The 27800-nt window shown below is 39.2% G+C and overlaps 1 protein-coding gene across 2 annotated transcripts; it reads left to right on the top strand.

Moving 5' to 3' along the window:
- The first annotated feature begins 82 nt into the window (after window positions 1-82).
- On the top strand, window positions 83-27800 carry LOC135324915 (zinc finger protein 474-like). 2 transcript variants are annotated; one of them, XM_064501995.1, is made up of 5 exons: window positions 83-1037; window positions 12344-12468; window positions 13384-13988; window positions 23975-24155; window positions 27576-27800. In XM_064501995.1, exons 2-5 carry the CDS (start codon window positions 12456-12458, stop codon window positions 27725-27727), a joined length of 951 nt encoding a protein of 316 aa, XP_064358065.1. In that variant the 5' UTR covers window positions 83-1037; window positions 12344-12455; the 3' UTR covers window positions 27728-27800. The 2 variants fall into 2 exon arrangements, 1 of the variants encoding a protein (XP_064358065.1); XR_010386150.1 differs by lacking the exons at window positions 23975-24155; window positions 27576-27800 and having other exon boundaries at window positions 12344-12478; window positions 13384-13512.

Below are 27800 nucleotides of genomic sequence, written 5' to 3'. Positions count from 1 at the left end.
ACTCAAAGCAGATTGTGCTTCTTATGCATTTGCAGGTTTTCGGTAACTGAGGACTGATTTTTTTGTGTGTGTAGAAAGGGATAAAATGAAAGAAGCACTATGGATTTGTACTCCTCACTGCCTGGAAAACACTTAATGTGCAAATATTAGAGCCTGGGGTAGTTTCTTGTAGCAGTTATTTATTATTTGTTATTATTTTTGTAGCATTATTTTCCATGGAAAATATCAAGGTTGTAAAAGTTAAATTTGGGGAAATTTCAAACATTGAAATAGTTTGGCCCAAAATGTAAACATTTGGATCAGAACAGTGCTTATGTAGGAGGTGGCATTAGGGTTCGTCGTGCCCTTAGCCGTCACTGTTGGCTGGGCTTTCCAGCAAGACTCCCGTCCCTTTGCCTCTGGTCGGGAGGAGAAGTCCCTCCCTAGTCACGGATGCAGTCCCGCCGCTGGGGACTCTTCCAGCTCAACGGTTCTCGTCTCCAGGTGTGAAGTTGACCAAATCGACCGTTCATTTTTACGTTTGCTGTTTGTGTGGCAGAAAAGGTACATTTTCTCCAAAGCTGGGACATGAAGGCAAGCCATTGGTTTTAAGGACACGTAGGGCCCCCGCTGGCAGGGGGAGAGCCCCGAGGCCCAGTGTCTTGGCCAGGGGGAGCCCAGCAGCCCCCCTCGGGCTGGGAGGCAGCCAAGCGCCCTGCCCACCGCTCCTTCCTCTTCCCGCTGCCCCCAGGGACAGGGCTCGTGGGAGCCTCCCTGATGCCCCTTCTTATTGGCCGAGCCTGACCACAGCTCCTCCCCCCTTTCTGTTACCCAACAATGCAGCTGGCCAATCAGTGCCCGAGGAGCCTGCAAAATTTGCATTTGTTGACAGGTTGCTGGGCAACGCTGGGGCTCTAAAGGCCATGGTCCATTGCCATGGCACCGGAAAACGCTCGCTCTCCCCAGGCTGGCAGGGACCCACCGCTCCGGTGCCTCCGCTCAGCCACCACTGCCGTGCCCAGGGCTTAGCCTGCGGGGATTAAGCGCTGGTTAAAAAGGTAAGACCAAAAAAGCTCCTACCCCTAGGATGGGGGGGAAATCTGTTCCATGTATGTTTGCCTAACTTTGCTCTTTGACTTTTTTATAAAGGGCAAGCCAACTCAAAACACAACATCGGAAAAGCCAAGATCTGGAGAAAAGTAGGGTTTTCATCTGTACTTTGAAGCACTATTTAGGAAATAATGATGTGCTTGCGCTTTCTCCATCTCTGAGCATTGAATCCAAATTATTCTATGAAACTCTAGGGTGGAAAGATAGAAAAAATTGATGGGTTAAAGAGGCATTGTGATTTTTCTTCAGGCCAGAATCAAAGAAACTACTGCCCAGTGAATGGGCACGGGCAATGGGCAGCACGTGAGTTCAAATTCTAGTTTTAGTGGTGTGCTCTTGGGTAAATCTCATAATCTATCTGAACCTTGATTTCCTTTTGAAACTCAACTGATAATACTGATAACACTCCTGAACCAAGATAATGCAAAGATTAAATAATTAACTCCTCTTAATCCTATATTCTTCCCACTACATCAGTACCTGACACCTGAGTAGCAAAAGACAGGATTCCTGCAGATCTCATGGGCCCAATTATAAATGAGCAGAAAGGACAATGAGTGAAGATTTGAGTTACTTTCTCCCTCAGATCAGCTAGCACGTAAGAGTGCTTATGGAAAGGTCGATGTATTTATTTTCTGGAATTCCTCTCTGCAGAGATCTGCATGGCAAAAATGGAGCGTGAGTAATGTTATATACCAGGTTAGATGTTCTAATTTCCTAATTCCACATACCTTTTCTTGACAGACTTCATTTATGTGAGTGTTTTAAGAGGCAGAAAAATACAATTGGAATCATAATGGGCAACCATTTTGGATACTGAAAGCTAGAAATCATACTCTCTGGAGAAGATAATCCTACCTGGCACATAATTCTGATTACCCCATGTCACAGAAAGGACCTCATTCAGTTCTACCTGAGAAATATATGATGCTCAAGTGCAATAAGAAGGTTTACTATAAAAAGCAGAAACTTCTTGCTTGGAAAGCACAAGTGAAACAGAAAACTTTAATATCCAAGTGGTTTAGCTTGAAGCCGATGTATACAGCAGCATTGCATCTCAAGATACTCAGTGAAATGATTGTGCAAATTATAGTTTAATGTAATTGACTTCATTATTATTTTTTATTTAAATTCATTTTTCCATTTACTTGATTTCCAAGGACACTGATATACAATACCAAGCATTAGTTTCTAACCAGATGAAATTACAGTTTCACAGTAAAGAGCCCAGACACACATTTTTAACGTGTTTCTCCATTTAACCCACAACTTCTGTAGGTCTTTCAGGCTTCTGCTCCATATATTTTTCCATGGTTTTATGGAATTTGATAAGATCCTGGTATCTAAAGAATTATAAAACAGGAAACAAGACAGTGTAAACAGGTACATGAATAACAGTTGCAAATGTAAATTGGGAAAAGACCGCTGTTAAATGTAACAAATTATTGAATCACCACAGCGCAATGGTACTAGTTAAGATTTGATGAAGTTTATCAGCCGTGGCCTCTCACACTGGCTAAAAAATACTGGCCATCTAATCTGGAGGAGAAAAACAATAATGTAAAAGAATGTTGATTTTAAGATTCATTGCCAACAAGACCCTTTATAAATAAAGGTTCTCTTCAGCCTTGTGCTGTATTTCCCTCAGACTGCACACTGGATCTGATAAATATTCTGATATTCTTCTAGGAGCACTGCTTTTGTAATAGAGATTAAGCAGGTGGCCATTTTCCTTTGTTGTCACTTTAATATGAATGTTCTGCAAGGTATTAGGATGTGCCGTATTGTTCATGCAAGATATGAAAATGAGTATTTAATGATTTCTTGTTAGGAATAACCAACATTTCACAAAAGAAATAGGATGTCCTTATTTTTGTTGTTTTAGCCATTTTCCAGTTTGGACAATTTCTTGTACTTGTCTGGATTCTCACTGTCACTTCTCTATTCATCTTTGCTTTCTGCTCATTATTGTTTCATTTTCCTATTATTTTTAATAACTGCTTTATCTTACTGAGCTTAGGAATTGCCATGGTAGGTAAGGTTATCTAGCTGAATATCCTGTTCATACCAAAGGTACAAAAAATCTTATTTATGTAATCATCTGTCAGCAAGTGCAGTTTCTTTCTATTACAAAATGATTAGAGTTGATTCACACTGTAAGAGAACATTTATCCCTTCTGATTATTTTTATCCTATGTAATGTAACTGTGATAATTCAGATATTGAGAAAAGTGTAATTTTTTACTGAATCACTCTAACCCATTAGTGTCAGCCTCTCAGCAGGTGTAAATTGTTATTGTTCTGTTGATTTTCACTATCTTGTGATAGTTTATATGAGCTGAGGTGCCTGTCCTGTATATCTTGAATCAAACAGATTGCTATCTGATTATACATTTATTTATCCGTCTGCTTTTTTTCTGTAAATGATCACTCTCCTTTCCTGAAATTATTGTCCCAATTGCCCACTGTGCAAGCACATTTACCCTCAAATCACAGACATTCCCAGTCTGATTCTGCACACACCAGTCCCAGAAATGGAAGAGTTGAACAGAGACACTTGAGCTAGGGAGCTTGAGCTTACTCTCACGCTCCTGCGCTGCAGACAGTGTAAACATGTCCTATCCATTTATCACTTTATAGATATCTGGTATGCTCTCTACAACTCATATAGTGATAAATATCGCAGATCTACTGGAGTGATTGACATTAAGAATGTGTTGCTTGATATCCTAAGTGTCACCCAACTTGGGAATCTCTCTGAGCTGATATATTCCTCTCCTCTCATTTTTGCACAAGACTAGATAGGCATTTTCAGGAAGGGGAACATTATTTTTTTATAAAATGAGACAAGTACATCAAATAATTGCATCTGAGTAAAAACAAGGTAATCTTCGTTCTGAAAAGTTACGATGTATTGCTAAGTAAAATGTACCTTCTGTAAAGAACTGTTTGTAAATAGGTGCAAGGATAAATACATGGCATCTTTCAGAGAGACACTGCGTGTTTCCTAGAAACTTGGGAATTCAGGAGGCAGCTGAGCTCAGATAAACAGCTTTCTTTACTCCATCATACACACAGAAACAGAAAAAGAAAAACTGGCATTTATCTTTACTTATGCAAAGCAAGAACATTGTTTCTAGAACATAAACGAAAATTGAAGAGAACAGCATTACTGGAGCTCGTCTAGAATGTTGAAATTAATGAAAAATTACACTTTCTTTAACATGAAAATGTTTAATGTTTTATCTATATCTTAACTAGTGATAGTTATAATTCCCTCAGATAGAGTTAAATTTTCTTTCAAATCAAAGGAATTCTTTCTTACACTTGGGCAAAGGAGGTCAAAGTAAGGGAGAGCACTGCTGATTCACTAACACCAGTCTCCAGCTTTCTCTGGCAATACCATCATGAACTCAAGTGTACTGTCTAATTATATGTGCGGTTGCCTCAAAAGCCAGATATACAGTGACTTCTACTGGCTTTAGTGAATTTTGGTTTGGCCTGTAAAGTTTTAGATAGGAAGTGACTCAGATCCAAAGACAGACATAGGCAGTTAAAGTAGGTCAGAGGAAGATTACAAGAACCTTTAACTAGGTTGGTTGTCCCATTATAAACACCTTAAGAAGTTCATCATAAAAAATATCTCAGAGCTATAAATTTTGCCTCACATGCTTTCTAATGAGCCTTTGCACACACACATATTTATGTTTTCTCTCTTACTCTCTTGTAATTGATGCAGGTACATTTTTGAAGAAAGTTTTAGTTTTGACAAATAAACACCTACTAGTGGGAAAAACACTTATTAGAAAATTCCCAGTCTGTTTAGCCTGTTTGTGTTCATCTGGAAACAGTGAGTTTTTAACCTGGTATATTTTATTTTCAAGTATGCTTGATTTGTCCTCAGCTGGTTGCATCCATGTTTATTGCAAGTGTAACCACCAACCTCTAGGCTGCAGGTGGAGATGTACTGGGGGGATGTTACTGCTATATGTGCAACTGATTCTCTGGTGGAACAAGCTTCGTATTTGGATGTTTCTGAGTGTGCATTACTCATAAGATATCTAAGCCAGACTGCTGTGATGTTACAGTTTAGAGGCTTACAGGGCCTTGCAGCTGCCAGATGTGGGTGTACATGCCAATATTTATGTGTTTAGAGCTTGCAAATTGTTTCTTGAGATAGGAGGTGCTTAAAAACATGGGTTTTGCTCACCTCTGACAAGATAAAGCAAACTGACATAGAAACCTGTGGATTTCCTACATCTCAGTGGTCTTTATTAAGGTTTAATCAAATAATAGTTTATTCTTTTCACATCACTAAAGGAGAAAATTAGTCTCTAACACTAATCAGAGGCGACTTCTCCAGCCAGAAGCTCTGGAGAAGGTGCAGTGCTAAGCTGAAAAAATGTGAGGATTTTAATATGTGGTTAATTTGCTAAAAATATTGTTGGAAACATAACAATGTTTTTTTCCTTTTATCTTTCAGTGAAAAACAGATCCATCAGTAAGATACTGCAAATTGTCTAATATTTTTGTCCAATTTATGATTATTTTATCTTAACAGATTTCTAAAAAGATTTATGATTGAGCAATTCGAAACAACATTTAGCACAAGAAAAAATACTGCTTGAGATATTTATTTAGTTTCATTTGATTTCCCTTGAACAATAATGAGAAGCCTCATAGAAAACATTTTTATCTGGAAACAGAGCCTGAAGCAAAGCTCTTTGGCACTCAAAACAAGATGCAAGTTTGGTCCCTTCTGACACCTCTTGCATATGTAAACATAACAAAAATCCTTTTATAAAGTTAGGAATCAGCCTTTGAAAACCCTGTGGCCAGACTGATTTAGTATTGGGGCGCTCAACTGTATGTCAGAAAATTTATATTCATTTCCTTCTCCTCTTGACTAGGTGCATTATGTTGAGCGGATCACTTCATCTCTCTTTTCTGTTTTTCTCTCTCTACCTAATACATTTTTCATCCTCTTAGATTGAGTTGTTCTCCTTTGTATTTTTATGTAGTCCAGCCCAGATTGAGAAACTAGGATCTCTAGCCACTATTGTAGTGCAATTAATTGTGGCTCATTGTTTCTCATTTCAAATTCTTTGATACATTTTTAATCTCTGCAACAATAAAATTAGCTGTTACAAGTGAAATAACTTTTCTTTCAGAATACTTGTAAGCTTGGTTCAGTTTAAATGAATCACCTTTATGAACTGATCCCCATAGCAGTAACTGTGGTGTTACAGATGCAAAACTGATGACTTCAAGCACTGGATGAGGAAGAGGCAGAATGAGTAGACAAGCTCAAATGTAGTGTTGAAGGGAAACAAAGGGAAGGCTGTCTTACAGTGCAGTGGGTATTTGCATAAATAGGGGCTTGCATATCCAGGAACTCTTGAATCCAATATACTGATTTAACCAGTATCTCTTTTGTAAGCTAATATTAGTTTATTCATTTATAACACGACAGACAGGTCTGTAGCTGGACTTCTCACTAGGTTGTTGAATTTGAGTGCCACCATTTTGGAGCCACACGTTCCGCCTTCATTTAATGTGTCTTTGTTGCCTGTCGTACATTCGCCTAGCAGAGCAACCCGCTCAGACATTCCCATACCTCTGTTATAAGACTGCGGATTTTGTAAGCACTCTGCAAGTATAGATGATCTCTCCAAAGAGCCTCCTGGAGGTAAGCCACTGCCATCTCAAGCAAATACATTTTATAAACCCCTTTCATAGCTTTACCAAGCACTGTTTTAAAAATAGTAAGGGAAGCAGGTGTTCCCACTATTTATATTACTTACTTGTGGTCCTTTCTTCTAAGCCCAGACAGGAAAATTGGCTTTTGCCTTTACAGGGAGTCAAGGATGTGCAAGGGCTATTTCTTTGAGAGGTATAAGCTTGAAAGCTCTATGACCTGTGTTTTTAGCTCTGTGTTTGTTTGTTGCAAGGATTTATCCTGTCCCTTTCTGTGGAGGCAAGGGGGAACAGAGACAGTAACCCAGCCATATATTTAAAATGGAGTTTGCAGTCTGACACAGCTGCAAATGGACTCGCTGTTATGTCAGTCAGCATTCATAAGCTGTATAGGAACAGATTCCCCAGATTTTCACAACTAATTCTGTATTTTGCCCACTGAATAAGCACATTTGTGTTCTGGCAGCAGGAGGCTTCATGTGATGTGTTCTTCCACAAGGTAAACTCTGTTTTTTTCAGTCGGGAAATCTCCATGTGGAATTCTAGCTAAGTCAAAAGCAGTAGTGTTGAGGATTTGTTGGAAACAGCCAATTTAATCCCCCAGCTAGTGCAAGTATGTTTTGTTCAATTCAGTCAAGGAATCCAGGCTTGTAAAATGACCTGATAATGGGTTTTGAGGAATTGTTTACATGAGAGAATCAAGAGAGATGAGAAACAGAAAGGGTCACTCTTCAGGAAGGGCTGCACGCAGGAAATAGGAAGCGTATGTGTCAACTTTGTTTCCAAGTTCCAGCACTGACATGAAAGAAGACACACGGCCATTTGAGGGAAGACACTTGAACCTATAGGTTGAATCACACGTGGCAGCTAAGAGAAGACTGTTACTAAAGGCTGGGTAATAATGCCGTTGTTGCAATTTTTGGATGGGATAAACTTAAAAACAAAGTGTGCAAGAGTTCATGCTCCCCCTTCAGTCAAGAAGATAGGGGAATTATTGAACTATTAGCAGTCTTCTGATTCTGTTCTCTTTTGGGTAAAGTGAAACATCAGCCTGATGCTGAACAAGCCATTGTATTTCAGTTGCTTTAAATTAAACTGAGTCCATTATTTGTAAATGCCCTGTCATTGCAAATCGTGAGGTATTTTTTAAGTATTGCACTCAGTGGAACTGCAGAGGAGAGGAATATTTCCCAACATCTATATACAATGACCAACTCTATCTTCTCACTTTATTAAATAACCTGTAACATTTTTAAAAGAAAAAAGTAACAAAGTTTTACATTTTTAAAAGAAATGTTACATCCCAATCCTGACTTATTTCTGTGTCTATCACTAAACTTGAGAAAAGAAGGTTTGAATAGCTCATATGCATTTCCATTTCACACTGAATTTATAGGAACTTTCCAAATAATAACAGTCAACTTGGCAGGAGTAAATGTAGACCAAATGGTGTAATCCCCACAAGGAAGCATAATTCTGTTATGAAGTATTTACAACAGCAAGCTTGGAAATCCAACAATAGGTTATATTGTTAATAGGTTGTTTATAGCATCTTTTATTGACTGATTCATTCTTAACAGTAACAGATTTAGTCACCTAACATTCTTCATGTGGCAGTCAGTTTCTTGTCCACTGTTGCTTTAAAAATCATCTCAGGTAATAGAAAGTATCTTTCTGACGTAAATGAGTAAATCAGACATGTAGTTAGGAGTGCAGCCCTGCAAAGTTCAGAAGTTCCCTGAAACGTAGTTGAACTTTTTGATGCTCCCTTCCTGTGACCCTCCAATAACCCTTATCTCCTCTCTCCTCGTGACCCTTTAATGTTTCCCTGGCTCTCCATTCCCTTCATCCTCCTAAAGAGCTTGGCTACTTCCCAACTTGGATTCATCCGATAGGCCACCCTCCTTGGAAATTCTCCCAGTCTTTGAAAGGGCCTTGCAGTAGACAGCCTCTCTGCTAGTTTGCAAATGAATTTAAATTTTACATACTGTTGAACCACACATGTAACTGCATCAACATATGCCACCTAGCTGGGACTGGCAAAGTTATGCAGTAGCAATTTGTGGTGCAAAGTGATCAGCCTTTTGTAAAGTCAAGGTCAGAGAGTTCAGACCTTCTAAAACAAGGAAAAGGCTTTTGCAGTTGTTGTATGAATAGCTTTTCTGATATTTTCTACACAGCATAGAATAAAAGGGAAAAGGGTTTTGCATTAAGGGGACTTCACTGGTGGGGGCAAAAAATGTTTCTTTAAAATGGGACAGCAGCACTCCGGAGCCAGCTAGCTGCCTGTGTATTATTAATTGCTACTGTCCAAACTGCTTGTAACCTTTGTTTCTTCGATTGTTTTAGTATGGTTTCCACTGGATGTTTCACAATTATACACTGTGCAGGTATTGGACAAAAAAGCTTTTTGATATTTGAGATAAAAATTTCAATGCTAAAGTTTTGTGTACCTTTTAACAAACAGTATATGAATATCCAATACTTTCAGAAATGAGAGAATGTTACAACCTTGTCTTTTGCAATATTATTCAATAGACTATGGTTATGTAATAGAATTTTAGAGAAGGTGTTAAGTGCTAAGAAGTATATCCCTCAAGAATTGTATTTTTACTAGCTAGCTGCAGAATACTCTTTCACAGAGATTTGTTCCAGTGCAAATCACAGATTGGCTCTGATGGTCTTCATATCTTCCAATTTGCATACAAACAAATCTGAGCTTCAGAGGAGATTTTGTAAAATGACCAAGTGTCACAAATGTCCCTGGAATATGCAACCACGTGAATGTTTAAGCCAGAAGTGTGAGTGCAGCAAACTAAACAGCTTTGTAGGACAGGCAGCAGGATGACTATCGTGTGAACCTGGTGATAACCCATTTTTTCACTGTGATCAGCTAGCATCTCTAATGAGAGAACAGAAACAGCTAAACGCTTCCCAGTGGCGTAGGCAAAGTTTGTGTCATCGCAAGGTTAATGACAAAATTGTGTCTTCACCCTTGGATGTAGTAAAATTCAACACGTGGTTGTAGTTAAGTGGCTTCAGACAGGAGGGATAAGAGTGACACAGTTGTTGAGTGGGAGCAAAGAGTCTCCCATGGTGACATGATGAAAGAGCAGTGAGGAGGTTCAGGGCAGATCCAGGTTGATCAGTGGCAGTGGAGAAAGTGACCTGAGATGGATCAGTGGGGTTTCTGGGTAGGTAAGTTTGGGAGTTAAGAAACCACCAAAAGTTTGGAGGGGTTGAGTTAAAGTTTGGAATTTTTGGTAAGAGCAGGGGACTCTTACATCAGAGAAAGACCTGCCGCTCCAGAGCAGTGGCTGTCACACCTTGACCCTGTCTTTGGTGGCAAAATAAGCAGCAATCGGCTGTTCTATATAGATAAAGTAGACAGTGGTGACCTTGCTGTCTTTGCAGCCACCTGCCTATGCAACTGCCCACTCACTTATGTCTAAAGCTAGCCTGCTAGTTATTTTGTCTACTTATAAGACAATAACCCCTACCCTAACATGTTTACAGTCTAAACTTCATTTTGTGATGCTTGGAGGACCAGCACAAAGCCTAGTCTCTGTGATAAAGGAGCATTTAAGGGTTTCAATACAAACTTGTTCATATGTAAGGACAGACTGCAAATTGCAAAACTGAAATGCTTGAAGAAAATAGTCTGCTGCAACATCTGGATCAAAATATGTCCTATGAGTCCTGTCTGAAGTGCATCTGTTTTGATTTGCTTTTTCGTTACAGTTTTTCTAAGGCATGGCAAAGGCACCTTCACCAGGGTGCCAAGCATGGAGGTGTAAGTCCTTAGAAAACCTGTAAGTAAAATTCTCCAAGCTCAAATTAACAAAGAGGGAAAGCTATGACTCAGACAATAGCTTGCAAAAAAGAAAAGGCTCAATTTTATCGGTATTTATTGTGAATTCTTTTCACACAGCTGTCTGTCTTTAATAAAACTTGTCTGCAAAATATGCATATATGTTAATATGCTAAGTCTGTAGGAAACAGAAAGCCTGGTGATCAGGCACTCACTAACAACTGAATTCTTGAAGACAATTAGGCATTAAAAGGTCATTGTCATATGCTGGTCCCAAACCAGATGGATGCACTAGAAGAGAGAAATGTCTTGTAGTTTTGGCAGAGGCATAAGAATCAGAGATGAAGGATTTATTTTTGACATGTCTAACCATGTTCAACAAGACTTTGGAGAAGTCACTTTCATTTGTTAAGCCGAGTATTTATTTCACATTTGTGTGGTACAGTACAACTCACTCATATTTGTAAAAAGCTTTGAGGTCCTCTAGTTTTAAACACCATGAAGGTACAAGGGTTTTTAATGTAGCATAAATAGGATTTATATGATTTGTTTTCAGTCTATTTGTTTTAATAGGTTTAATGTTTGCTGCATAGAACTAATACAAGGAAACACTTGTTCAAATCTTCCTCTTCAGCTTTGGGCAAGTCAGTTTTTTTCTGCTTACCAATTTCTCTTCTGTAGTTAGTCTTTGGTGCTTTGCACATGTAAAGCAAATTAAGACTACACAGATGCAAAACAAGATTGTCACTGAAAGCTGGTTGGAGATTCACAATCTGTTTTTGAAATTGGTAAGGGCAGAGAATAGTTCTCTTTTGGCCTATAGATGTCTGTGAATTTACAGACACTGCACCAGCAATTATAATTTAAGTGATTAATAAAATACCTGTTTGTTAGTTTTAAGCTGGACACTAAGAATGTTGAGAGACAAAGCTTTTGAAGCTTCCCTCAACTCTGAAAAATAACTGTAAAAACAGTATCTCATAGTTGTAAATTTTCGGTCCTGTTTTTGCCCTGCCTGTGTTTCCTTGGCACATCACATTTTGCTACATTTACAAGCAGAACTTGTAAGTTACAGGTGGGACTTGTAAGTCAAGCTGTTTGTCTCTTCCTTTCTTATTCATCATTTCCATCAATAAAGCACATCTTCAATAGTTATTGCTCAAGAATTTGGCCTCTGTTTGGAACACAGCTCTCAATTCATTTACTGGTAGGTGACTCAGGAAAGATTTTAGCCCACACTCCCAGAGCTAACTAGGCTGTGGTGTACTAACACAAGTAAAAGCTAACATTTACTTCTGTTTCTAAAAGTCTATTTTTGTAGTTGCCAAACAGAAGAAAAAAATCATTTTCAAAAACCTCACATTACAAAATTAAATTCAAGACTAGAGATAAATTCTGAACTCAAAAGCAGAACATTCAGGCCTTTCAATTTCATTGGTATCCAAATATTATGTAGGATTCAACTAAACAAAATATGAGGCAAGTCTTTATCTTGGAGCTCTTGTAACTCCTTTAAGTATCCATGGAAATCCTAACAGAAATGGTAGTGATTTACCTTACATTGAGGATTATAGCAAATTTCTCTTGCTCTAGCTTAATGTTATCATATTATGATCCAAGCGTCACTGCTAATTTGATTCTGTAATTTCACTATGAATTTAAAGTCCAACTCAATATAGTTACTCAAAATTTCAGTTGTATCTAGTCATTTACTTTACATGTATGATGTTTGTTTCTTTTATACAGAATCAACTTCGTATGCCAGTAGCTTGTCTGGATTTTCAAGTTTGTTATATCAGTGGTCATGAAGTTGTCTTCCGGTAAACACTGAATCAGAAATGCTTGGAAGAAGGAGGTCATGGAGATAAAAAGTAATTCTCAGTAAGATATTTGTTTAAATATCACATATGCAAAGCTGATCAAATTAAAAATCTTAGGTCATCTTGAACAGTCAAGATGTACTGTATTTTCTTGAGATGAGGCATATATTGTTTCTAGTGCAATAGACTCCAAAGGTGATTAAAGGACATTTCAGTGTAAAACTGGTTTTATGAAAGGTCAAATTCTTAAATATTTTTCATTTATCTTTTGTACTGCAAGGTGTTGATTCTCTTCTCACTTCCCATTTTACATCAGCAATATTCAGGTACTACATAGCTGCTTCAGCCTTAGACACTTGTAAACAGGAAGTCCTGTATTTTTAATTTCAAACACAGATCCACATCTCATTTTTAAATCAAATTTAACTTCAAAATAGTGCTATCCCTGCCATAAAATTGTGAAAACCTTGTTTGTACAAACCAGTCATATAAACCATTAGACATAGAAGTCTTAAGTTCAACTTCATGAGGGGATATGTCTATACATCTATCATTGAAACTAATAAAATCCGCAGATTTATAGCAGAGTGGAATTTGGTCTGCCTATTTCACTTTTGGAGATGAGGAGACCTTCGAATTGTTATGGAGTTATGTACATCCTAGAGAATCTGAAAGATCACATAAGCCATATTTTAATGGGTTTTTTTGGGATTAAAGTGGCTTTCAGGCTACTGGCAGGCTTCTGTCAAAGGTGAATTTGTTTTGCAGTGAAAAATCAAGGATTAAAATGACAGCCTGCAATTGGCATGGTGCTGAGCCATCATTTAAGATGACCTTAAATTTGATTCTTGAAATGTTTTATCCTTCATGGGAACAATGTAAAGAAAAAGAATCCGAACAAAACCAATAAAACTCTGCTAAGTGTCGGAGAGGGCCCTGCTAATATCTCTACCATCTTGCCTTCAGAACAGGTTTCAACATCCAGCGTGTCAGATCTTGCCATAATTTTGCCAGAAATAGTGCATCTAGAAGCTGATCCCAAGCAAAGACGACCAGGCACTGCAATAATATCAAAACACTCAGATTCTTCAAACATGTCTCAGACTCCACTGAATCGACCAATCATCCCACCAAGAAGACCTGGCTTTAGAGTGTGTTATATCTGTGGCAGAGAATTTGGGTCCCAGTCTATTTCCATACATGAGCCCCAATGTCTAGAGAAGTGGCGTATTGAAAATGATCAACTACCAAAGCATCTCCGAAGAGCAGAGCCCAGGAGACCTGAGGCCCTTGCTCGTGGCTCCTGTAGGCTTATGGCTGAAAAAGAGGCAGCATGTCAGAGTGCTCAAGCCCAGCTCTTGCCTTGTGAAAAGTGTGGCCGGACTTTCCTCCCTGATCGTCTCACTGTGCACCAAAGGAGCTGCAAAGGAAACAGCAGTGGTATGGGGCTGTCAAGTTCTAAACCTTATAAATCTGGTAAAGGCCTAAGCTTTGGGTCTGGCTCAGCAAGTTCTGAGCTGTTTGGTCAAGGTCAACAGAAGAGTGGGGCTGCACCAGCCATATCAGACAAGGTAAACTGCTAAGTATGTGCTGTATTGAAAAGGTCTGGATGCATTTTGATGCTAGGCACTCCAGGGGAGACTGGGTTCTCATCACAATTCAAAATTTAAAACCACTTTCTTTCAGAAAAATCTTTTGGCTCTATGGAAATATTTCTCTGCTGGATAATAAGTAGAGGAAAGGGGAATACTGTGTGCATAAAGGTAACTGTAGGATTCTTAAATCATATTTATTTCTGTTTCTTTTGATTTTCCTGTTGAAAGGGGATAGCTGGGTTCTCATATTCTTTGCTGCTGTGGAGCCATATGCCCAAAAGGGACCATTATGTGATACAGTTCGTTAACAGATTCTGTTGAGCTGCTTAGGCAAGCTTTGAATGTTACATATTTCAGTACATATAAGGCATTTTTATTTAGATAACATGAGATACGATGTTTCCTTGTCCTGTAAGGACTCCAGTGATTTTCATTTTTTTACCATTATTCTTAACCTTGGCATGGAACGTTAGTTTACTGAGGACTGCGTGTTCAAAGGCAGTTAACTCAGAATGTAACAACAACAAAATAAATAAGACTGCACATTTCTTTCCACTGAATTTGATTCAAGATCCAAGAATAAAGAAGCTGATTCACATTGCCCAAAAGCTACACAAAGTTTTGGAAAATGGCATATTTTTTCTGCACTTGTTTCCGCACGAGCTCTCTTTTGGCCAGGAGTTTGGTAAAGAGATAGATGTCTAAATTTAGGCCTGACGTCTAAAATAAATAGCCTGATTTTTTTCACTATGTCTTGTACTCCTGATTGCCTACGTTACTTCTGAAAATGGGATTTAGCTGTCTCAGTCACCAAAGCAATGCAATGCTATACAGAGCATTTCTGAAAAGGTTTTAAAAGTCAAAACCTTGAACATGCCATTTCTCAGTTTTCCAGCTGCTGAATAGAATGAAGATAATAGCATTGCCCCACCTAGCATGAGAATAAAGACAATGTGAGGTATGTTTATATTATGCTATTTGAGGCCACTGACTGATAGATAATAGCAAGAGGTCTACTACTCAGCTAAAAGTCTTTCGTAATAAATCGACAGATTTCATAGAACACGCAAATAGTGCAAAGTACTGTGCACATGTATCTATGGCTATAGGAAACTAGACATTTCCATTGTGTCACGTTACGTTGTGCCATTTGCCAAAGACCTTGCATTGTTCTAAAGGTGATTGTACAGTGAAAGGCATTGATAACACATGAGTGAACCAGAGTCATTTGTCCTCTGCACAGAATTTTCTATGTTTAAAAAAAAAAAGTTTGCTTTTTTTATGTCATGAAAAATGTCCAGAGTTATAGTGACATACAAAAACAAGTTTAGAGTGTGGTTTGGCATTGAGAATGACCTTGTGAAAATGTTGCCCTCTTGCGCAACCTATCTGCTCCCTGCATGGATTCAGTCACATCTGCTGACTTGTTGAACAACAACATTATTACCAGATTTTCCTTCTGTGAGCTCTGCAGAGCCAGAACGAAATGTATTAGAATTTCTTCCTCCTTGTGTCTGAACAACAGGTTTCATCATTTGCTTCCATTCAGTTACAGTTTTTCAATTCCAGCAGAACTAATGAGGCTGTACAGCCGGCAGGGTATAATTGATTCTGAAGGAGCTTGTTACTGGTGGTGACTTTCAAGAAGGGAAGATGGATTTTACCTCTCTGCAGTTCTTTATTTTAGTATTTTTAGACCGACCTTTTTGTGCAGAGGTACAGTTTAAAAGCAGAGATAGGAATGGAAAGAGTGAAAGAAATATCCTGTGCTCCTATGGACTGTTCAGGACTGGAAGACTACTTCTAAGAAGTAGGCAAAGGAAACCTCTTTTCCATAGGTTTAAATTCTCTATGTGAAGGTCTCCACCTCCAGTAAAAAGTTCTGAAAGGTCCACACATACAGGATGTTGAAAAGCACTAAGCTGACAGAGGGCCACAGATATGATATGTAGAGAGACAAGGTCTGGGTCCACTGTACAGTTTTCACCATCTTTTTCCAGCACATGGTTTTAATTTTACTCACTCTACCAGCTACTCGATTGCTTATTAATTATACGAACAGAGTAATGAAATAGCAGTCTGCTTTGGTCCTGGCAGGAATAGCATCAAGCTCAAGGCATCAGTTAGACCTGATTGATGAGAAGGATATAGATAAAACTGCTTCCAGCCCTCTTTTCGGTGGACTGATGTTGCTTCAGATAGTGTCCTGGTGGGACATGAAGGAGAGGATCAGAGGGAATTTTTTAGGATTCTTGGAGGAGAAAATATTTGGGGGGAGTCCATGTTTCACTTAACAGACCTACTCTGAATGTGAATCAGTAAATTGTTTAGATACCCATTTAAATAACATCTTTTAAAGTCCTGACTCAGTAAAATGTCAGAGGGAAGGAATAATGAAAAGAATAGTATATATATTTTAACAGAACTGTAATACTACTGTCAAATATAAAGAAAGATGCCCTACATTCAAAAGCTGGATTTTCCTCATTTTAAAAATGGAGCTCACTCATTCTGTCATACTCCATGTGAAGGGTGTTCTACCTTTCCAACTACAAGAGCTTATGCTGAGGTAGCTCTGTCCTCAGCAGCTCTCTTTCCATTAGCAAGTGAAGGATGAACTAGACCAATATCATTACTGACATGCTTATTCAGTTTGGTCATAAATACCCTTAATGCTGGAGACTGAACAACCTCCTTAAGCCATCTCTTCCACTAACTATCCTAGCTCTTAGAATACATGAACACATCAGAGTTAATCATGTCTGACTATGTAAAGCAAACAACAGTCTATACTTAATAGACTCTGAAGGATCGCATCAGCTCAGAAATCTCGATTCTTGCATACTATTTAGATTCTGCTGTGATACCTTAGGCAATGACAGTGATGTCTGGTACTATTGAAACTCAGACTTGTACTAGAGCAGAATGCGTTCATTATTCTTTCATAGACCAAAATGTTTCCTACTGCCTATGTAGATGAGTATTAATGACTTTCTATGGATATATGTTTTAGAATTTTTTGGACAACAGATGGTGATAACTTTAATCCTAAAATCCTATCAGATGTATCACTAGCATCTGGTGCTGCCATCTGCTGCTTTCTTCCTACTGTTTTAACTACCTACAAAATAAAAATATGTTAGTGATCTCCCTTTTCTGTATTATAATATAGAAGTCTTGAAAACCTGTTTAACAACAAAATGGTGATGCCATATCTTGTTTTAGCATAAAGCCACTGCGTAAAATGAAAAGACCTTAAGATGCCTTGTAATTCTAAGGAAGGCGGGAGGTCAATTACAAACTTTCCATTTCATGTCTCAGCTGCAGCAGTTTTGAACATCTTGTTAGAAGATTAGTGACAAATATATTTGCAAATACAGAAAAGTGAATGAATGGTTGGAGTGACACTCCCTGCATATTATTATTGTGAATGATAGAGGTTCCTGCCTTTCTGCATTTACATAAATGCCATGTTCACTAGACCTTTTTTTTTTTTTTTAAGATAGCACATCAGGAGTAAAGTGGGATATTCTAGTGATTCCATTGGAGTAAAATCTACAGTTACCTGCATCATCAGGCAGAATTACCTTGTTGTTATTGCACTTCGTATATAGGCATACAAACAGTCCTAACATTAGTCTGTTGTTGTGGCCAGTCAGCAGCTGAAAGCACTGCGGAAGGCTGTGAAATGCTTCGTTGGATGCTTGTGAGAGCCACTCTGGATTATCTCTGTCCCTTATGCAAAATGCCCCTTACTTGTCTGACAGAGTGGAATGAGTGGAAAAGGTTGCTTTCATAAAACATGATGCTGTCATTAAGTATTTATACTATTTTTTTTGTGATCCACTGTTCCTTGGGCAGTTCAAGCCTATGATGAGAGCTATGATGAGAGCTCTGGTGTGTATCAGGAAGTCTCTCCTCCTCCCATTAAGTTACATGGATAATTAAAGGAATAGGAATTTTGGGGGTCTTTCAGTCCTAGATGATAAATCTTTATAGAGCGGAGCTTGGGAGCCAGTCTTATTGGGTGTGCTTAAGAGGAAATTAAAAGCTTTGTTCATTATGGGAGGATTTGACCTCATGTAAGTCATAACAGCAGCCTGGGGCTGACCTCAGGTAATGTCGGGTCTATTGAAAATATATAGTTGTATAGCCCTCTGAGTTAAATAACTTCATTCACGGTAACACAGACATACTTAACAGTCTTTGAGAAAAAAGAAAATACTAAGGCACCAGAGGAAAACCTAACTGCACTGTCAGGTATTTGTAGGTATTTTTATAATAACACGTTTCCTGAGGAACCCTACTACCCTTTTCGAAAGTGAAAAACAAAGCAGTAAGCAGACAGCCACTGGCTTGTGAGTAGTCTGGGCTGGAAAATTCTGGTGATTCCAAAAATAGTTTAGTTTCAAACGGGAGGCCTCCAGATGTGACATTCTGGGTAAGAACACTCTGAAAAGAAAAAGAAATGAAGGATGAATACCATCAGTTGTAAAAAATCCAAACAAAACTTATCATACCTAAGACTCCACAGGTAAGTGGGGAATAAGCTGTTACTACAAATTGTAAAGATATTCTCCCTCGGTTTTTATTTTCTGATTTTTACAGTGTGTATATTTGCAGAGAAGGATTTGTGTGTGAAATTTAATATATAGTGATAGTTCAAACTCACTGCATTTCTGATAAAAATCATTCCATCCTTATGATGATGATTTATTTTAATTAATTGTCATCTCTACTAACATTTCTTTCCTTTTCTTAATTGTGAAAGTTATTAAAAAAAGAAGGATTTCTACTTGAACAGATTTTTAAAACAATTTTTTCACCAGATAACATTTAGTTATGCTAAATTGATAAACTTGGAAAACAGGATTCTCTGTTCAGCTCCAGGCCTGGTTTCTCTCAATCACAACACAAAACCCATCCCTGTCAGGATCTGGAGAGATCAAAATCGTGCTCATTCAATCTTCAGGTTTTCAGGTGAGACTGCCAAAAGTACCATTTCAGAGAGCTCTGAGTTGTGGAAATCTGTCCAGATCACACGGGAAGGAGATGACCAGCCTTTGTCTTACAGACCACTGACAGCTGTTGAACACTGAACAGTATGTCGCAGTTACTTTAGAAGAAGTGTGACAGATTTAAACGAGGGAGTCAGAGAAAAAAGCTATTTCCATTCGCTAGGGAAATATATTTGAGGTAGAAAACACTGGACTTTAATGATATTTCTTTTTTTTCTGTTACATTAATTGAAAGTATTTAATTTTTTAAGTGATTTTTCACCCATCTTCTATCAGCACTTAAACTCTGGTTAAAGCTGTAATTTTGCGTGTATTATACTGCTCCATACATTGGAAGTGATTGTGATGGTGCATGCTAAACAAACTTATTGTTTGTTAAATGAATTCCTTCATACCATACTGGTAGCATAAAAAGAGTCCCTGCATACTGAATGCAAATCAAGTTGCTATTTTCCAGTTTGCATCCAGTAAATCGTCTATTCTGCTGAATGGCTGGGACGAAGCTAATGAAAACTAGAAAGGAAAATGTGTTTTCAGTATTCTCACACAGCATTTTTTAGAAAACCTCTTCTAAAATGCCACAAGCGTACCCATAACAAGCATGCCCACTGAATGAGTCTCCTGACTTGAAGAGCTTGCACTATGTTATCCTCACCAAAAGTTTACTGGAGCCTAAAAAAAAGCACACACTGCCTTCAGAAGGTTCTGTATCAGGACCCAGAGTCTTGCCTCAAAATCAGACAAGGCATAAGTTAATAGCCGAAATAAGGAACTAGGTGAAAATTGACAATGAAAAGTTAGTGGGCTTCCAAAAACAACTGTTGCTATATTCAGCTATGAATAGAAAGAGAAGGTTATATATATATATTTAAAGTAATTTGTTATCAAACATGGCTAAGTAAATAGCATATGAAAGTTAAGAGCTTGAAAATGTCCTCAGAATGACTGGTTTTGTATAGGGTATACTTCAATTCTGTGTGAGAACTTTCCAGATCAAGTTCAAGTTGCTGGAAAGAGTGGACCTTTGTCCCGTGATGGGCCAGCTGAGAGCTTATGGGTCAGGATTAGTGGGCAGACCAACACAGGTGACGTTGTTGTGGGTGTCTGCTATAGCCCACCTGATCAAGAAGAGGTAGTAGATGAGGCCTTATTCAGACAACTGAAGGAAGCCTCACATTTGCATACCCCCATCCTTTAACCACCGTGATATCTGCTGGAAAGATAGCACAGCAAGGCACAAATAATCCAGGAGGTTTCTGAAGTGCATTCATGACAACCTCCTGTCACAAGTGTTCAAGGAGAGGAGGAAAGGCACTCTGCTGGACCTTATAAACAAGGAAAGCCTTAGCAAGGATGTGAAGGTGACAGGCAGCCTTGACTGCGGTGATGGTGGGGTTAGGTATTCTGCGAGGAGGGAGTGGGGCTAAAAGCAGGTTCACAACCCCAAACTTCAGGAGAGCAGACTTTGGCATCTTTAAGCATCTGCTTAGAAGAATCCCGTGGGATATGGTCCTGGAGAGGAAAGGGGTCCAAGAGAGTTAATTGATATTCAAGAATCATCTCCTCCAAGCTCAAGAATGGTCCATCCTGATGAGCAGGAAATCAAGCAAAGGTGGCAAGAGGCCTACTGGATGAACAAGGAGCTCCTGACTAAACTCTAACAAAAAAAGGAAACATACAAGAAGTGGAAGCAAAGGTGACACAGGAGGAATATGGAGACACTGTCCAAAAGTGCAGGTATGGGGTTACAAAAGCCGAAGTCCACGTAGAGTTGAATGTGGCAAGGGATGTTAAAGCCAGCAAGAAAGGCTTTTACAGGTACATAAGCAGCAAAAGCAAGGCTGGGAAAAATAAGGACCCCATACTGAATGGGGCAAGGGCCCTGGTTAGAAATGACACAGAAAAGACTGAGGTACTTGATGTCTTCTTCGCCGTGCTCTTTACTGGTAAGAGCAGCCTTCAGCAATCCCAGGCCATAGAGACTAGTGAGAAAGTCCTGTGCAAGGAAGACTTGCCCTTGGTGGAGGAGAATCAGGTTAGGGAACATTTCAACAAACGTACACAGGTACGTGGGACCCCATGTGGTGCACCCATGGGTGCTGAGGGAGCTGGCCAATGTCATCACTCTTGATGATCTTTGAAAGGCTATCCAGGGAGGTTCCTGAGGGCTGGAAGGAAGCAAACATCACTCCTGTCCTCAGAAAGGGCAAGAAGGAAGCTGTAGGGGAACTACAGGCTGGTCAGCCTCACCTTGATCCCTGCAAGGGTGATGGTGCAACTCATCCTGGAAACCTTTTCCCAACATACGAGTGACAAGAAAGTGATTGGGAGTAGTCAGCATGCATCTATGAAGGGGAAATCATGCCTGGCCAACCTACTTTCTTCCTATGGTGAAATGACCAAGTTGGTGGATGAGGGGAGAGCAGTGCATTCAGCACTGTTTCCCATAACAACCTCAAAGACAAACTGATGAATTATGGACTAGATAAATGGACAGTGAGGTGGATTGAGAACTGGCTGAACTGCCGAGCTCAGAGGGCCATGGTGTGTGGCACAAAGTCCAGCTGGAGGCCAGTCGTTAGGGGTGAATCCCAGGAGTCAATATTGGGACCAGTGCTGTTTAACATCTTCATTAATGACCTGGGCAGAGTGCACCCTCAGCAGGTTTGCAGATGATACAAAACGGGGAGGAGAGGCTGATAACACCAGTTGGTTGTGCTGCCAGTCAGAGAGACCTCAATAGGCTGGAGAAATCATCAGGAAGGAAACTCATGAAGTCCAAACATGAGAAAAGCCAGGTCCTGCATCTGGGGAAGAACTCCATGAAACAGTACAGGTTGGGAGCTGACTGACTGGAAAGCAACTTTGCAGAGAAGGATCTGGGGGTCCTGCTGGACAGCAAGTTGGATATGAGCCAGCAATGCCCCCGCATGACAAAGTTTATTGGCATCATGGACTGCATTAGGAAGAGCATTGCTGACAGGTTGAGAGAGGTGATCCTTCTCTTCTGCTAAGCACTGGTGAGGCTACATCTGGAGTGCTGGGTCCAACTCTGGGCTCCCCAGTACAAAGAAGACATGGACATATGGATCAAGTCCAGGAAAGGGTCACAAAGGTGATTAAGGGACAGGAGCATCTGACATATTTGGAGAGGCTGAGAGAGCAAAGACATGGCTCAAGGCGGATTTTATCTCAATATGCATAAATACCTGATGGGGTGGAGTAAAGAAGACGGAGCCAGACCCTTCTCAGTGGTGTCCAGTGACAGGATGAGAGGCAATGGGTACAAGTTGAAACACAGGAAATTCTATCTGAATATAAGAATAAAGCTTTTTTACTGTGAGTGTGGTCAAATACTGGAACAAGTTGCCTAGAAAGGCTGTGGAGTTTCCATCCTTGGAGATATTCAGATTCTGACTGGACATGGTCCTGGCCAGCCTGCAGAGAAGATTGACTCTGCTTGAGCAGGGGAGTTGAACAAGATGATCTCCAGAGGCCCCTTCCAGCTTCAACTGTTCTGTGATTCTGTGAACTTTTCCCAGCAAAAATACACTTTGTAGAGTATTTCTTCATGTAATAGAGTTTACATGTGTAATACAGGAAAGAAAGCTTATGCAGATTATTCACTAATGACATTTTCAGACTGTAGCATAAATGCAAGAAGAGCTGCCCAGAATTTCTTGAATATACTGATGGGCTGACAGAGTCATAAATACTGGAATAGGTTATGCCTTTGTCTTACACAGCAGAGGAAAAAATGAAATCTCCACCTCCCTTGCTTACGTGAGAAAAGTTTCCCATGTTTGGTCTGGCATGGCTCTCCCTCTACCTTTAATAAAAAGGCAGGAAATAATAGGTAGTCTTTTACTGGTATTCTGCAACCAAGAATGAAGGAAATTCTGACAGTTGCAAGAATCATCGATGTGCCTCAAAATTATATTTTTTGCAGTATGTTTCTGCTTTACCCTGCTCCTGGAGTGGGGCTGGTACTGACACCACGCCTAGTGCAGGATGTGCCTAAAGACACAGTCTAGTCCATAATCTGCAGTACCACAGTAATTGTATATTTTTCAAGCTTAGAATATATATTTCTGGGTTTGAGGATTGAGGTTTTTTTCTTTAGTTGAGCTATTTTTCTCTACAAACAAAAGCAGATCTGCAGTACAGAAACAATGAGTTGCTGAGAGTCCAGTTCTGCTCTCACTGAAGTCACTGGCAAGGTTCACGCTGAATCTTTGGGATAAACAAACAACAGTTCCTTTTTTTGCCCCCAATCCTGAAATGTCCTGGACTGGTTTTAATCTGTCAAGGTCAAGAATTCCACCAGTTAACCAATCTGTGGCAGAAGTAACACAGAGTTAGTTCCCACAATTGCAAATTTATCACAGTTGCTCTCACTGTTTGGCTGAACCGAGATGCTAAGGCCTGACATGATGCTTTAACTGTGCTCTGCGTGGAGATGAGGTCTTTCTGCTATTGGATTAGCACGTCAGCAGTTCAGCTGAGGAAGGTTTTATTGTTCCTTTCCATGTTCCATCCGATAAAAAAGGATTTAAATGTTTAAGATTGTCACTGTACCACAGTAACTTGATCAAGCAGAGGAGCTCTCTCTGAATGTGGTAAGTCGGCATTTTCATGAACTTGCAGGCCAACTGTGCAAAAATAACAGAGTTATATGGCTATTAATTAGGTGACACACATGAATTTTCAGCCCAATATCTGGAGAAGCAGCGTACGTGTTCCAAATGGCCAGTTAATGAGGCAATATCTCCTGTAAGCTTCAGGACTGAATCCAGATATACTGAAACTGATAGGAACATTAACGGTGATTTCACAGATTTGAATCAGTTTCTTTTTCAGCATGATGGTTTTCATTCGGAGTTGTCTGATTCAAAATTAATGTTGAAAATAACACTTATTCTTTGTTGCAATTGTTATTTGCAGACACCAGTGATAAGATGGCCACCCACAATTATTTGTTACATATGTGGCCGTGAGTATGGAACAAAATCTATCAGTATCCATGAGCCACAATGCCTGAAAAAATGGCATCAGGAGAATGACATGCTACCCAAGCATTTGAGAAGGCCAGAACCCAAGAAGCCTGAAGTCAGTTATGTAGAAGGTAAGCTACAGACCAAATGAGGAAATGGGATGAAGAAAGAGGGAGAAAGAAAGAAAAAAAATTAAGGACTAGCTTAGTGGTTTGCAAATACCCCCATTCAGTCCAAAGAGAATGTAGTCATCATAGGACTGTAGCTTGTTTTAAGCTTTTTGTTAAGCATCCTCTTCTCTTTTTGTGCTGCATCAGTGAGAAACAAGAGTAGTCATTGCCTTGTGGGACATGCCTCTTAATGTGTCAGTACCTTCTGAATCAAAACACAAAAAGATTAGTAACCTGCTTCACAGCTACATCATTACTTTTTGACTACTTTCAACACTGTAGAAAAGCATATTTTAAAATGAGCAGAAGCATCCAAGAATAATGTGCAGACTTGACACATGCAGTCATTAAAACAAAATACCTTTCAGGCAACATAGCAATTGATATCTCAGCCAGGTTTTACACCTACAGCATTGGTTATTTTAAAAAAAAAAAAAAAAAAAAAAAAGCCCAACATTAGCTCTTACCCAGTGGTAAACAGTGAGTAGCCTATAAAATGGGAGTTCGGTGGTAAAATAAGAGAAACAGTACTAAATGCATGAGAACTGCTAGAAAATAAGGTATTTTTAAAAGCTAACCTGTAATATATACTGTAGTTTCTGGGTTTTATTAAAATATATGCAGAGGTAAAATTGCAGTATCTTCTAAAATTAGTATCCAGTGGATGCTGTTAGTCCCTTTTTATTTACAAGCCTTAGAAACTTACATTGTGAGATATTATAAAGCTTACTTTATGAGACATTATAATAGAAACACAGCGGAAAAATGCTGTATGGTATAAAATAAGCATTGTATTTCTGTCAATTATGTCGTGTTTGTGTGTTTGGTCCTGTTCTATAAGATGCTGAGATCCCACTTCTTCAAATTAGTGAAAATTGATGATCCCTAGCACCTTACAGAGCTGGGCTCCCATATTTATCCAAAGGGTACATGCTCACTGTAGAATCAAGCTGAATTTTTATTTAGGCTTTGCTTGGAAGTTGATTCACTTCCATTGGATGCCTTCCCTGGCCCTGCCAGGTGGTCCAACCTAGTTCAGGCCAAGTTTGGACTTCTTGCACCCAGGTGGCTAATTCACCCACTTTTTATTTGTATTCTCTGTAATTTCCAACATCTTCCCTTAATGTCTGAAAAAACAGACAAGTTCTCCCACAATTCACTGAGAATCATACATTAGATCACTTTACAGCAGCACAAAGAAATACGTCCCCAGGAGATGCACCCAAAAGAGAGCAGGATCACTCACCAATCATCTGTTCAAAATAATAATAATAGCAGCTCGAATAATATCAATATTGATTAACAGATGTCAAGCAGCTGAGTTGAATCTGCAGTAAAAGATAGGTTCAAAAGGCATTTTCATTGCATTTGCTCTTGTGGTTTAGCTTTTTTAATATTTACATGTGTGGTAAAAAAGATGGCGAAAACGAGAATTCTGTCTGGAAGAGGAGGATGCAAAAGGACAATTCAGGTTATTTTGAAATACACTATTCTTACTATGAGGGAGTGGAAGCAGAAAGACATCTACTCTTTGAGAGAACAATCCAGCAAAAGGCTCCCAGATATGAATCAGAAAATTGTCTCATTTATGCAGTGAGTCACACCAGGCGCCACACGTCTCCTATGAGGTGGTGTGTGCCCACACTTCCCCAGGGGCACTGACCTGCTTCCAGCATGTGTCCCGAAATGTCTGCTGACGCAAGTCTGATCGGTTCTGTAGCTTGAGCTGAAACCGTCGTTCCCCCTGCAGCTGCCTCACGCTCCTGGCCTCAGTAAAATAATCTCAGTGTTCTTTTTCCATAAGACATCTTCCCGATCATCTGGTAAAAGCTGTAACTGACCCTGAGACCATATACACGTACCGCATGTCTCACGGTTTCTTAGTCTAAGGAGGAGGGGTTACCCTGTTGTTGAAGGGAACAGGCAGTGTTCAAAGTAAGTTCAGCAATATTAACTGCTTACATAAAACTTTTTATAACTTACATAAATCCTTTCTGAAAACTCAAGTGTCACGGCAAGACAGCCACTGCCCTGATTACACAGTGTTTTGTTTGTGGAATGCAACACATGCCTGTAAGGAGAAAGTCATCTCTCTTTTTCTCTTTTTTTATATTCAATAAACTTTCCAAAGTACAGAAAATACACATTCATTTCCTGCAAGCAAAGGGGTTATTTGTCTCAGCCAAGAAAAGAAACACTACTTGGTTGCTCTTCTAACAAAAAGAACATTAGGAACAGGCATATTAAGAGATCTAAGGCTTATTGTGGTTATGTGAAGCATTGGATATGAATCATATTAAAAGTGTATGGGCCTTTAATGAAGAGATCCATGGTGTGCCAATGACAGAAACCATGGAATATTTTTAAATGTACAAATCCTTTTCTTTTTAGAAATTGTCTGATGCTAACAGTTCAAAGGCAAAAACAATTTTTTTTTTAGCCATCTTCTGTATTGTTACACCTTTTGGAAAGAGCAAAGCAAATACAGCTTCAAATCAAGCCTTGTAGATATTTTCTTTATGCACTTCAAATGAAGACTCTAAGATCTAAATTCAGTTATTAAGCAACCTACCTGTCTTTGTTGGAAATGAATTTGAAACAACACTATGTGAAAGTCCATTTCAAGATGAAAGTAAATAAGATTTTTTATACTCAGATACAATCTTGAAAAGACATCTGATGTGAGTGTTTGAAGAATGCTTCTGAACTTTCAGAGCGGTCAGTCTTTCTACGACGGAAAGTAACTGAGAGTAAAACTGGGTTAGTGCATAGATGACGATAGACACATCAGTGCAATGATCTCAGTGGAAGCTGTGGCTTAAAAGAACTGTAGGTTTTGTCTGTAAGAGGTTTTAGGCTTACCCAACCTTTAGTCAAGTTATTGGCAAAACTTGTATAGACTTCAACCGGAAGAAAATTGGGCCCCTTGTCCAAGGCAGTACAAAGAGCACATTTTCAAGTACGGTATACTCCCTCTCATTGCCCTGGTTAGATAACACATGCTCATTAAACAAAACTTGAAGTAAAGCCAAAAAGTGAAATTTGCCGATAATAATATGTATGCAAAGATGTTAATAATTAGCTAAGAATGCATATCATAACACACAGCATGATGTTTTCTCTGTACTCTCATACAATACAGAATGAATCAGTTTGAAGTTAATTTAATTCAACCCCTGGGACAAAAAGCAGAGTCTTTTATATATATATATTTTTTTACTCTTTTGCTTCTTTCTTTTTTCTTTTTCATTTGCAAAAGCAATATGGTTTGGTTAAAACTGAGAGGCTCAGTCAACAGGTATTTCCTGAAAATACTTTCCATAAAGAGTTGAATGTGGGTCTCCAGAATGAAAACTGATACTTTCTTTTTTAATTTTCCAGCCAAAGGTTTCTATGATCTTGATTCTTTAAACGAGGCTGCCTGGACCAGCGCCCAGAACCAGCTAGTTCCATGTGATATTTGCGGGCGTACTTTCCTTCCAGACAGACTGATTGTCCACCAGAAGTCATGTAAACCGAAACCTGCAAAGTAAAGTGGATGTAACACACATGCATACACATGCATTCACACTCACACACACACGTGTGTGTGTGTGTGTGTGTGCG

Source organism: Dromaius novaehollandiae, chromosome Z, assembly GCF_036370855.1.
Source record: "Dromaius novaehollandiae isolate bDroNov1 chromosome Z, bDroNov1.hap1, whole genome shotgun sequence".
Lineage (NCBI taxonomy): Eukaryota > Metazoa > Chordata > Aves > Casuariiformes > Dromaiidae > Dromaius > Dromaius novaehollandiae.
The sequence above is the reverse complement of the archived record's forward strand: the minus strand, read 5'-3'. Positions and strand labels throughout refer to the sequence as shown.